This window comes from Balaenoptera borealis (genome assembly GCF_965194805.1).
Source record: "Balaenoptera borealis genome assembly, chromosome: 2".
Classification (NCBI taxonomy): domain Eukaryota; kingdom Metazoa; phylum Chordata; class Mammalia; order Artiodactyla; family Balaenopteridae; genus Balaenoptera; species Balaenoptera borealis.
In genome coordinates, this window is record NC_138867.1 from 74,311,485 (window position 1) to 74,324,497 (window position 13,013).

The 13,013-nt window shown below is 36.6% G+C and overlaps 1 protein-coding gene across 1 annotated transcript in view; it reads left to right on the forward strand.

Moving 5' to 3' along the window:
• ADGRV1 (adhesion G protein-coupled receptor V1) overlaps positions 1-13,013 on the forward strand; it is a 566,898-nt gene that overhangs the window by 133,363 nt on the left and 420,522 nt on the right. Inside the window, exons 40-46 of the mRNA XM_082378598.1 lie at positions 2,039-2,132; positions 5,238-5,316; positions 5,421-5,559; positions 6,207-6,348; positions 7,376-7,638; positions 10,205-10,380; positions 11,185-11,309. Of these exons, the coding sequence (XP_082234724.1) occupies positions 2,039-2,132; positions 5,238-5,316; positions 5,421-5,559; positions 6,207-6,348; positions 7,376-7,638; positions 10,205-10,380; positions 11,185-11,309 (1,018 nt within the window). The remainder of the gene's footprint in view (positions 1-2,038; positions 2,133-5,237; positions 5,317-5,420; positions 5,560-6,206; positions 6,349-7,375; positions 7,639-10,204; positions 10,381-11,184; positions 11,310-13,013) is intronic.

Sequence of the window (13,013 nt, forward strand, 5' to 3'; positions counted from 1 at the left end):
CAGAAGATAGAAACTGTGACCTTCATTTTCTTATTTTTTCACATGCCAACATATCTCCATTAAATACAATGAAGAGAGAGGTGTATGTACTGATATTATATATTCATATATATACATTGGGTTTCTATGTCACAATATTGTTGGCTGTCTGGTTACTACTGATGTGGGTTTTGCTCGTCCTCATGTTTTGAGCAACTGCCTTATTAGTGATTAATAGTAATATTGTATTAAAATTAACCATCATAAATATCTATCACTTTGTAGGGACTCTCTCTAGGCCAGGTACTCCATACACATTATTATTATTATTTTTAATTTTTAAAATTTATTTATTTATTTATTTATTTATTTATTTAATTTTGGCTGTGTTGGGTCTTTGTTTCTGTGCGTGAGCTTTCTCTAGTTGCGGCGAGTGGGGGCCACTCTTCGTCGCGGTGCGCGGGCCTCTCACTGTCGCGGCCTCTCTTGTTGCGGAGCACAAGCTCCAGACGTGCAGGCTCAGTAGTTGTGGCTCACGGGCCTAGTTGCTCCGCGGCATGTGGGATCTTCCCAGACCAGGGCTCGAACCCGTGTCCCCTGCATTGGCAGGCAGATTCTCAACCACTGCGCCACCAGGGAAGCCCTGTTTCTTTAAAAATTTCAGCTTTATTGAAGTATAATTAACTAGTACTGTATGATAAACTTATGTAGAATCTAAAAAATATATAAAATTATAAGATATTTGAAGTGTATATTCTGTTGATTTGATATATGTTTGCATTGTGAAAGAATTCCCCACATCTGGTTAATTAACACATCCATCACCTCATGTATTTATCTTTTTTTGTGTGTGAGAACATTTAAGTTCTATTCTCCCAGCAAATTTCAATTATACAGTACAGTGTTCTCAACTATAGTCACCATGTTTTACCTTAGATCCTCAAACCTTACTCATCTTATAGCTGAGTTTGTACTCTTTTACCAATCCCTCCCTATTCAACCTGCAACCCCAGCCCAGCCACTGGCAACCAGTTTTCTACGCTCTGTTTTAACGAGTATGACTTTTTTTTTAGATTCCACACGTGAGTTATACCATGCAGTATGTCTTCCTCTGTCTGGCTTATTTCCCTTAGCATGATGCCCTCAGGGTCCATCCATGTTGTCAAAAATGGAAGGATTTCCTTCTTTCTTGTGGCTGAATAATATTTCGTTTTATATGTATACCACATCTTATCCATTCATCTGTTGACAGACACTTGGGTTGTTTCCATAACTTTGCTGCCGTGAATAATGCTGCAGTGAACATGGGAGTGCAGATACCGCTTCACTATTCTGTTTTCATTTCCTTTGGATAAATACCCGGGTGTGGGATTGCTGGTAGTTCTATTTTTAAGTTTCTGAGGAACCTTCATATTGTTTTGCACAGTGGCTGCACCAATTTGCATTCCCACCAACAGTGTGAGGGTTCCTCTTTTTCCACATTCTCACCAACACTTACCTCTTGTCTTTTTGATAATAGCCATTCTAATAAGTGTAAGGCGATGTCTCATTGTGGTTTTGACTTGCATTTCTATGATGATTAGTGATGTTGAGCACCTTTTAATGTACAGGTTGGCCGTTTGTATTTCCTCCTTGGAAAAATTTATATGCTGTCCCTCTTCATTTTAAATCAGATTATTTGTTGTTTTGCTATTGAGTTGTATGACTTTTTAGATATATTTTGGATATGTATGATTTGCAAATATTTTCTCCCATTCCATAGGTCGCCTTTTCTTTTGTTGATGTTTTCTTTTGCTGTGCAGAAGCTTTTCAGTTTGATATAGTCCCACTTGTTTATTTTTGCTTTTATTGCTTTTGCTTTTAGTGTTAAATCCAAAAAACTCATTGCCAAGACATGTTTATTTTTTCTGATTTAAATCTTTTCTACTCTGTTTGCATTTTATATTTTCTGTATACTATTTAAATATTTATATTTAAAAGATAATTTTTAAAAACAGCTTGCAAGGTAATTAATTTGAGAGCATAATTATAGATAATTTAATGGCTGTAATTTTTGCAGGACGATGTACCAGAACTAGAAGAATATTTCCTCGTGAATTTAACTTATGTGGAACTTATCATGGCTCCTTTAACTTCATTTCCTCCTAGACTAGGTATGATGGGCTTTTTTGTTTGTTTCTGTTTACTCACTGCAAACGAAGTAAAGTTTCTTCATTTTTTAATCAGAAGTGATCACTGTGAAGTTTGCTAATCTCAGCTATATGTGTAAATATGTGAGCTTTTAGATTTATTTAAATTTAAAGACCATCATATATTGTAGCTTTGTACATTGGACAGCATAAAGACATTTAAAAATTGTGTGATGCTTTTTAAACATTACAATTATTTTATAACCAAATTTGTAATCTTCAAAATAGAATTAGTTCTTATGAAGGCATTTTCCTTTTAAAATTTAATTTGCTATTTTCATTAGATCTCCAAACTATCAGATGTTTTTATTTTCTCTTAGTTTAAGTAGAGTGTTTGCTGTGTTCTCTGCTTCTTTTTTGACTTTTTATCTCTTTCTTTTCATGCTTTAGAAAAGACTCAGTTAATTCATTACAGACTGAAAGGTAAAACTTGAACCTTAGTACAACTTTATGTAGATTACTTTAAAAAGATATATTCCTATTACTAAAACACAAACTCTTGCTTACGATTTGGACATTTGATATTGGAAATTTTGTCTGAAAGTTTTAGGTGTGACGGCCTAGTGGGGGTTGGTGGTGAGTTGCCCTGAAATAGCCTGCTCCCCATCCCTTGGTTAGAACAGCGGTCCCCAACCTTTTTGGCAACAGGGACCGGTTTTGTGGAAGATAATTTTTCCAAGGACCAGGGTGGGGGTGGGGATGGTTTTGGGATGATTCAAGCGTATTACGTTTATTGTGCACTTTATTTCTATTATTATTACATTGTAATACATAATGAAATAATTATACAACTCACCATAATGCAGAATCAGTGGAAGCCCTGAGCTTGTTTCACTTGCCACTCACTGATAGGGTTTTTGTTTTTTTTTTAACATCTTTATTGGAGTATAATTGCTTTACGATGGTGTGTTAGTTTCTGCTTTATAACGCGGTGGATCAGCTATACATATACATATATCCCCATCTCTCCTCCCTCTTGCGTCTCCCTCCCACCCTCCCTATCCCACCCCTCTAGGTGGTCACAAAGCACCGAGCTGATCTCCCTGTGTATGAGGCTGCTTCCCACTAGCTATCTATTTTACATTTGGTAGTGTATATATGTCCATGCCACTCTCTCACTTCGTCCCAACTTAGCCTTCCCCCTCCCCGTGTCCTCAAGTCCATTCTCTACATCTGAGTCTTTATTCCTGTCCTGCCCCAAGGTTCTTCAGAACCACTTTTTTTTTTTTTTTTTTTTAGATTCCATATATATATGTTAGCATACGGTATTTGTTTTTCTCTTTCTGACTTACTTCACTCTGTATGACAGTCTCTAGGTCCATCCACCTCACTACAAATAACTCAATTTTGTTTCTTTTTATGGCTGAGTAATATTCCATTGTATATATGTGCCACATCTTCTTTAACTGATAGGGTTTTGATAAGAGTCTGCAAGCAATTGATTTATTATGGTCTCTGTGCAGTTAGACCTCTCTGCTAAGGATAATCTGTATTTGCAGCTGCTCCCCGGCGCTAACATCACTGCCTCAGCTCCACCTCGGATCATCAGGCATTAGATTCTCACAAGGAGCGTGCAACCTAGATCCCTCACATGCGCAGTTTATAGTAGGGCTTGTGCTCCTATGAGAATCTAATGCCGCTGCTGATCTGAGAGATGGTGGAGCTCAGGCGGTAACGCGAGTGACGGGGAGCGGCTGTAAATACAGATGAAGCTTCGCTCGCTTACCTGCCTGCCGCTCACTTCCTGCTGTGTGGCCTGGTTCCTAACAGGCCACGGACTGCTACTAGTCTGTGGCCTGGGGGTTGGGGACCCCTGGGTTAGAAGGTGCTCTGGGCAGAGGGAAAATTAGTCTGAGTTAAAGGGGCCCAGAGCAGGGGCGTGAAGAATTGGAGTTCCTCACTCACTTCTGAGGCTCAGTATGACAACTTTGAAAATAGCAAAAGGGAATAATCAGTTTTTAACATATTATTACATTGTTACTTGGAAAACTTCCATTTTTATGCAAAAGAAATATACGATTCCAACAACTAGGCTGTTTACATCAAGCAGTTATTACAAGTTAATTATTGTTCACACTAAGAAAACTGACAGAGTACATCATATTTCCTTATACTCAGAGGTAATTTGAATAGTTTAACTTTTGATAAGTGCTTTCTAATGCTCCTGTTTCAAGTGCTTTGTATATTAGTACCATTATTCCTTATGTTTGCCCATTTTATAGATGGGGGAGCTGAGCTAAGTACCATACCGAAGTCACACAGCTAGGAACTGGTGAGGCTGGGCTTGTGCTCTGTAGCTTCTAGCTTGATGGGCACAAATCCTGATATTATATTCTTTCTTCAACATTGTTGATCCCTTCACTCAGAGAGAATTCCACTCTCCTTACCCATTCTTCACCCCGACAGCTGTCATAACGTATCCGAGAGTAAGGTAGACCTTCTGAAATTTAAAAGATAAAGGATGAACATATTAAATAACGGAACAAAACAGTAACAGGGTTAGTTACTATTTCAAGACTGAATAATGGATATTGGTAACATACTGAGCTTGGTGGACAGAATACAGAATAAAAAGGGATAAGAGAAATTTACTCTAAGCTTAGTCTTTATTCCACCTAACCTTCCCCCATCTTTCCTACCTTCTCAACTTCTGTTTGTATCCCTGTATCTCTCTGTCTCTTTTTCACACCTGTATTTTTCTCTGCAGCACGTCCTGCCTTTCTCTTCCCATTTTTCCCCTCCTCTTTCTACTCCTTGCAACTCTCCCCATTTTCCTTTCCTCTTGAAATGGATTAAAATAATAGAAATTAACTGTAACTTCAGTTGCTTATTTTATACTGTTCTCAGTTGATTAGATTTCTGTCAGTCAGTGGTTCTTGTTAGCAAAAGTTTCCTCATTCATATATTATAAGCATTTATGTCTTATTTTCTTAAACATCTTTTGAGTAATGTTGGCAATACCTCTATATTAGGAATTATATAATACCAAAGGTCTTTAAATTCTATATCAAATATTTCTGTTTTTAACTACTTACATTTATTTAAAGATATGTTTCTATGCTTTTTCAGATTCAGAAGGCTTGACTGCACAAATTATTATTGATGCCAATGATGGTGCTCGAGGCATAATTGAGTGGCAACTGAGCAGGTAAACCAAAGGCTGCATAAGAGCCCTTTTCTGAGTTTCAGATTCTCTACTATCTACTGAATAAAAGCTTATAAGGAAAAATGAATGTATTCTCTTTATTATAGATTTGAAGTTAACGAAACCCAAAGAAGTTTAACGTTGGTAGCCCAGAGGAGCAAAGGGACTCTTGGCCACGTTTCCTTGTTTGTGTATGCCCAGAATTTGGAAGCACAGCTGGGGCTGGATTACGTCTTTACCCCAATGGTGAACTCATTGAGAATTATAGTGATTTAGGCCCTGTAAATAAGTTAATCTTGAAATAATAAACTACTGTATATTCCATAGTAAATTAGGGCAGAAGATTTCCACATGATGGAATAGCTCTCTTCACTATTTTGGTAAATTGTATAAATTAAACTTTCAGTACTGTTTTAAAGATTCTTCTGTATTTTACTTCATTCATTATTTTATTGTAATACTTGATACCCACTTCTTATTAATTTACTATCTTATTGCAGTATTTGATACTGGAGAACACACATTATTGTACTAAACAATTTATATCATTAGATGACCTTCCCAGAGTGTGTCTTACGCTTCTTGAAAATGTTAACTCTTCTGTTTCTTTGTTTTACTTTACCAAAACACCTGTAGTGTTTGAAAATGTTTTTTATCTTGTCTCTTCGTGCCTTTTACTGCTTAGTCAAATGTTTCCTTTCTTCCTCCACAACTTCTACTTTTTAAACTTAATATTGTCAATTTAAATAAAAAGAGATCATGAAAAAGTAAGGGAAAAATCCTGTAAATAGGTTAGTTCACATTCAAAAGTATATTGTATTTATTTCCAAACATTAAAAAAAAACTCAGAGTGTATTTAAATATAATACTGCTACTTTTACTTTTTTGACCAGATTCTTCATTTTGCTAATGGAGAAAGGTATAAACATGTTGACATCATGATCCTTGATGATGACATTCCAGAAGGAGATGAAGCATTTCAGCTGATTTTAACAAATCCTTCTCCTGGACTGGAGCTGGGGGAAAATATAATAGGTAATTGATGATTTCTTACACACAGCTCCTTTTCACCCCTTCGCTCCTGAGCGAGCCACGGGCTATGGGTGATGCACTGACACCATCTGCTGCAGTCACACATTAACATTTTACAATTTTTTTCACGTAGGTCTTACTTTTTTACTTTGATTGCTAGGTATTGTTGCTATTATGAACGAGGTCCATTTTTATTATATTTTTAAATGGTTATACCTGATATATAGAGGTATTACAATAATCTTTTTGAATGCATGCTCCGAAGCAGACTTCCTAGCTTTGAGTACCAGTACTGCCACATCCTAACTTGTGAACTTCTTCCACAGATTGCCTGTCTGTCTGTGCTTCAATCATCAGTTCTTAAAATGAGAATGATAATATAATCAACCCCATAGGGTTATTGTGAGAATTAAATGAGTTAATAATATAGGTTAAGCAATTTGTAAGTTCTCAGTAGTATTAGTTGTTGTTTCGGCTATTATTATTAACATTATTAGTAGTGGTGGTAGAAAATAGAAAGCTCTTGATTTCAGAAGGTTACTCACCTTATATTTTAAACTCTTATAATAGTTCTAATAATTTTTTTCTCTTGCCTTTTCTAAGAAGACAATCATGATGTCTAGAAAATAGTGACAGTGCTGGCTCTTCCTTTCCATTGCTTTTATACCTGTTACTTGGCTGTTAGCTCCAGGACGATGCTGAATAGTAGCAGTGATGACAGGCGTCATTGTCTTGTTCTGTTTTTAGTGGCAACCCTTCTAATGTTTCAACATTAAGTTTAATACTTTCTATTGGCTTCTGAGACATATCACGTCATCAAGTTGAGGAAGCTGTCTTTTATTTCGAGATTACTAAGTGTTTTTATTTATATCGAGTGAATGTGGAATTTCATTAGATGCCTTTTAAAATTTCTCTTGTTTTTAAGATGATCTAGAAAAGAGTTGGCCTGGTTTACAATGAAACATGCACATGCTTCTCACTTACAACCCATTCTATTTTCATTTATTGTTTTAATACTTTTATTTGACAGCCTTAATCACTGTCCTTGCTAATGATGATGGCCCTGGAGTTCTAGCATTTAACAACAGTGAGCACTTTTTCCTACGAGAACCAACAGCTCTCTACATCCAGGAGAGTGTGGCAGTGTTGTACATTGTTCGGGAACCTGCACAGGGACTGTTTGGAACTGTGACAGTTCAGTTCATTGTGACAGAAGTGAATTCTTCAGTGGAGTCGAAAGATCTGACTCCTTCCAAAGGCTATATTGTTTTAGAAGAAGGTGTTCGTTTCAAGGTACAGGATGAACTTTTACTGAGAATGAATGATTAATAGTTACAAAATAATTTTCTCTTGGAGGAACACCCTAGATCCTAGAAAGAAAAAAAAAAATCCAGCTTAGGCGATAGGTAAAGACGTGATTAGATGACCACGTGAAAGTGCTCTAGTGCTGTATTGTCTACATAGAGTGCAACCGGAGAAATTTGTTCCATTAATAGAGTAGTGGAATGTGCAAATAATAAAGAAAATATGCATGTTGCTGCTTTAAATGTTAAGTATATTTAAATGGCATACTTCACTTTATATCGTCTATAAATCACAAACTAAAAGAAACTCCAAGCCATTCATTGCAGTCATTAAGCCATAGCCAGTCATTCTTTTGCCACATTTTCATTAGACAAAATACAACTGCTTCCTTCAGACTGCTTATTTGAGAAGCAAGTATCCTATGTAAACAGGAATAGCTTATTGGGGGGAAAATGCTGGATTTGGGATTAATCATAAATGTGAACTATACTTGCAGAAGTTTACCTTCTGAAACTTCTATTTCTGTATATTAGTAATTTTCTGTTCCTGCTACTAAATTTTATTTTTAAGACACAGTTTAAGTTTAAAGTAACTAATTGTATTAGCTTAAGATATTTTTTAAGCCAGCTATATAAAGTATAATAATTCTAAAATAATATACTTTACACTATTTCATCTAAAAACAGTCCACCTAATTATTAATTTTATTTATGATCAGTTTGTATAAACTTCAGTACATTTTTGAATTCATATTCATTTGCATGTCTAATTTTTTCATGTTTCTGGAAATTTAGAACGTTTAATTGATTTATTCAAGGACACTTACATCTTGATATAGTCGAAAAGAATTCAAATTTGAAGTATTTTGTGAATTTTCTATTTTTTTTTTTTTTTTAAAGCACTTTTCTTTTTTATAGCTACTTTATTTATTTATTTTATTTTATTTTTGGCTGTGTTGGGTCTTCGGTTCATGCGAGGGCTTTCTCTAGTTGAGGCAAGTGGGGGCCACTCTTCATCGCGGTGCGGGGACCGCTCTTCATCGCGGTGCGCGGGCCTTTCACTATCGCGGCCCCTCCCGTCGCGGGGCACAGGCTCCAGACGCGCAGGCTCAGTAGTTGTGGCTCACGGGCCCAGCTGCTCCGTGGCATGTGGGATCTTCCCAGACCAGGGCTCGAACCCGTGTCCCCTGCATTAGCAGGCAGATTCTCAACCACTGCGCCACCAGGGAAGCCTGAATTTTCTATTTTTTTACATTCACATGCCTTTTTTAAAAAGTTTTAAATTTTATTTCATTTAATTTTTTGTATATTTTAAATTTATTATATTTCTATTGTGTTTTTTTCTTAAAAGACTCTTTTTCAAAGTGTGTTTAGAGACCTTTCTGTTCATTAGGCAAATTAAATTTTAGAGCAATTTGGATTAAATCTATTTTTCTCTCACCCACATAATTATCTTTTTCTCCACATGTTTTTATTCTGAGGTATAAACAGTAAAATATAAAAATCTTAAGCGTATGGCTCAGTGACTTTAAAAATATGTATACACCAGTGTAACAACCACTTGGATTAGTATATTAATCATTAAACAGGGCATCCCTGGTGGTGCAGTGGTTGAGAGTCTGCCTGCCAATGCAGGGGACACGGGTTCGAGCCCTGGTCTGGGAGGATCCCACGTGCCGCGGAGCGACTGGGCCCGTGAGCCACAACTACTGAGCCTGCGCGTCTGGAGCCTGTGCTCCGCAACAAGAGAGGCCGCGACAGTGAGAGGCCCGCGCACTATGATGAAGAGTGGCCCCCGCTTGCCGCAACTAGAGAAAGCCCTCGCACAGAAACGAAGACCCAACACAGCCAATAAATAAATAAATTAATTAATTAATTTAAAAAAAATCATTAAACAAACCATCACACAGAAGTTTCCTGCTTGTCCCTTACCCTCCCCAGAGGAAAGTGCTTTCTGGTTTCTGTCACTGAAGACTCATTTGCTAATTCTTGAACTTCTTATAAATAGAACCATACAGTATGTATTCTTTTTGTGTCTGACTTCTTTTGGTCAACGTCATTTTTGGTTGCACACATGAGTAGTTGGTTCTTTTTTTATTGCTCAGTAGCATTTCATTGAATAGACCACTCTTTGTTTATCCATTCTTCTGTTGATAAACATGTGGGTTGTTTCTGATTTGTGCCTGCTGTGGCTATAACTGCTTTTTAAGAGTGAATTCTAGGCTAGAAAGAGGCTTAATGCAGTTACATAGCCAGGGCAGGATAAAGAAGTAGCAAAAATGAATATCTAAATTTAATTTTTTAATCTCAGTGATGTTTTCAAATGCCATAAATTTTATTTTTAGACATTTCAGTTGGACTGTGTCACAGTGTTGATAATCTTGAAAGTTGTAACTTGAAACAGTTGTAACTATTACTTTATGAGGATCAGTATTAAAATAAAAAAGAGGTACTGTTTTCCAAAAATACTGTTTTGTTGTCATAAATGTTTAGCAAATTACTCTGTATGTGTGTTGCTGAATTCTAGTAACTTTATCTTTTGATTGTGTTTTCAGGCCCTACACATATCAGCCGTATTGGACACGGAACCAGAGATGGATGAGCATTTTGTCTGTACCTTGTTTAATCCGACTGGTGGTGCTAGACTAGGGGCCCGTGTTCAAACCCTGATAACAGTTTTGCAAAACCAGGCCCCTTTGGGGCTATTCAGTATCTCTGCAGTTGCAAATAGGTATAATTTATTCGTAAGGAAATTGTCACTTCTGAAGCTAAGTAGGAAATAACTTTTGACGTAAAGAAAATGCAGAAGAAAATTGATCTCTGACTCTCGTAATGGGGACTTTTAAAATGAGCTCTAGCGGATAGATCGAGAGAGGCCATATGCCCCCTCATAACAGGGAACATCAAAAACCTAATCATGTGCTGTACAGTGGTGTCATTAGAATTCTTATTTTCTCAGAATCCACACTTCCAGGTAAAAGCACTATTTTGTGTTTTCAGTAATAATAAAAAGCAAGAAATAGTTTTAACTTATATTTAGCTGCTCAAACCAAATGAATGACTCTTCAAACATATATTAACATGATTGTAGTTTAAAAATTCCCTCTGGAAACTGACAAATATTTGTTTTTTTTATATCTTAGAAATATTCTAATAGATCTAGTTTTATTAATATGTCAAGAATTTCCTGATTCATTTTTTCTCTGTAAAATGTTTTTAGTTTATGTGAGAAGAAACTCAAGAATGACAAAGCTTTATTTATTTTAGAATGTGTAGTGTGAAGTTACTGAAGTTACTGACTCTCAGTATTTTCTTACTATCATAGTATCAGATAATAGTGCTTTTTAAATGTCTTCATAAGTGAATATTTTTGAGCTCTAGAGTCTAGTCTTCCTCCTGTATAAAATTCGTGGATGGATCTCACCTTGCGTAAATTTAAAAGTGTATTAAATATATACTAGCAATGTGATATAGGTATTTAACATGTAGAAATTACATGCTTTTTCTGCTTTCTGCAACTGTTTGTTTCTTTTAGAGCCACCTCTGTAGACACTGAAGAAGCCAACAGGACTGTATATTTAAATGTGTCACGTACTAATGGCATTGATTTAGCTGTGAGTGTGGAGTGGGAGACAGTTTCTGAAACAGCCTTTGGCATGAGTACGTTTAGTTTCTTATAAAAACAAAATTCTATAACCAAGAAAGATTGCATGTATAAGATTTACATTTTCCCCCATGAATTGTATCTTATAGATCTGTTGAAAATGGAGAACAGATATCTAATTCTTTTACTGCATTCACAGATATTTATTGAGTGCCTATCCTGTGACAGGCACGGTACTGAACTCATGGAACTTAGAATTTAAGGGGAGACAGAAATAAATAAGTAAAAATCAATGTGTAGTTTGAACTATAATAAATGTTTTAAAGGTGAAGTTCTAAATGTTGTGAGAACATAAGGGAATGCTTCCGAGGGGAATCAGTGTTTGAACTAAGACTTAATGTTGAGTAGGGATTATGCAAAGACTTGATTTGGAGGAACATAGAAGAGAAAGCGGGAAGCTATCAAGGCAGAAGTCCAGAGCGTATAAGTGAAGAACTGAAGAGTGGGCACTGGGTTTAGAAATAAGGGGGAGTGCTGAGTTTGGAGAGCTAGATAAGACTAGATCATTCAAGAACTTGAAGAATATATCACATACATTAGTCTTTATCTTAGGGTTATGGAAAGTCTCTGAGTGGTCTAGGCATGAGGGAGGGTTCCCATGTATAGATGTGGGGTGGTCTGATCACATTTGCACTTTGAAGGTATCATTCTTGGTGCCAGGTAAAGAATGGATTGGCACAGGAGAAATTAGAGGATGAAGGGAGACAAACAAAAGGGCAACAGTTGATGGTAGCTTGGACTGGGTGATGGACTAGATGTGAAGAAGGTACCTGAGATAACTCTTAACGTTTCTAGTTTGTGCAGTTGGATGGAGATTCAGGCCGTTCAGTAAGAAGGAGAGTGCCTAATGAAAACAAGGTGTTACTTTGGTGAGGGGAGTAAAATATTTGAATTTGAGTTAACTTTTTAGAAGACATTTCTCTAGACTCAAAAGAAGATCTCTGCTGGAGAGAGAAATTTGGGGACCTTTAGCATGCATATTGTTTTTAAAGTCATGGAAGTTGAGGTAAAAACCTGGAAAGCAAGGTGAAGATAGAGAAGGGAAGAGGACTCAGACAGACTGAGTCAAATTGAATGACGAGGGAGAGGAGAAGGGGACTTCAGAGACCTGGTGAGAAACCCAGGGGAATGCAGGATTGCAGGCAGCAGTGAAAGAACATTTTAAAAAGAAAGGAGTGGTAAATCGTGTCAATTGCTGGTGAGAAGTCCAGTAAGATGAGAACTGAAAAAATACACATTGTCATTAGCAGTATAGAAGACATAAAATCACAAGAGCTATTTGTATAGAGGGACGTGGACTGAATAACATTTTGAATGGAAGTGAGAGAATGCAGGCCTCAAATACGTACAACTAGTTCAAGAAGTTTGGCTGAGAAGGGTAGGATCTAGTAAGAGTAGTGATGGGGTGTAGGAGTCAGGGTTTTTGTTTATTTGTTTAGTTTGAAGAGACTAAGCATGTGTAAATGCTGATGGAAAAGGCCTGGTAAGTAGAGAAGGACTGAATATTTAGAAGAGAAGGGATAATTAATAGTGGGACAGTGGCCTGGAAGCCAGGAAGAGATGGGATCCAAAAAAGAAAGATTATGGTTTCTAATTCAGAGTTATCTCATTATAGTTTGGGCTCTGCATGTGTTTAGTGGAAGTGCTCGTGGGAATATGTGTTGGAGGTTCTTAAATGTCAGCAGGCATTGTTTATTCTT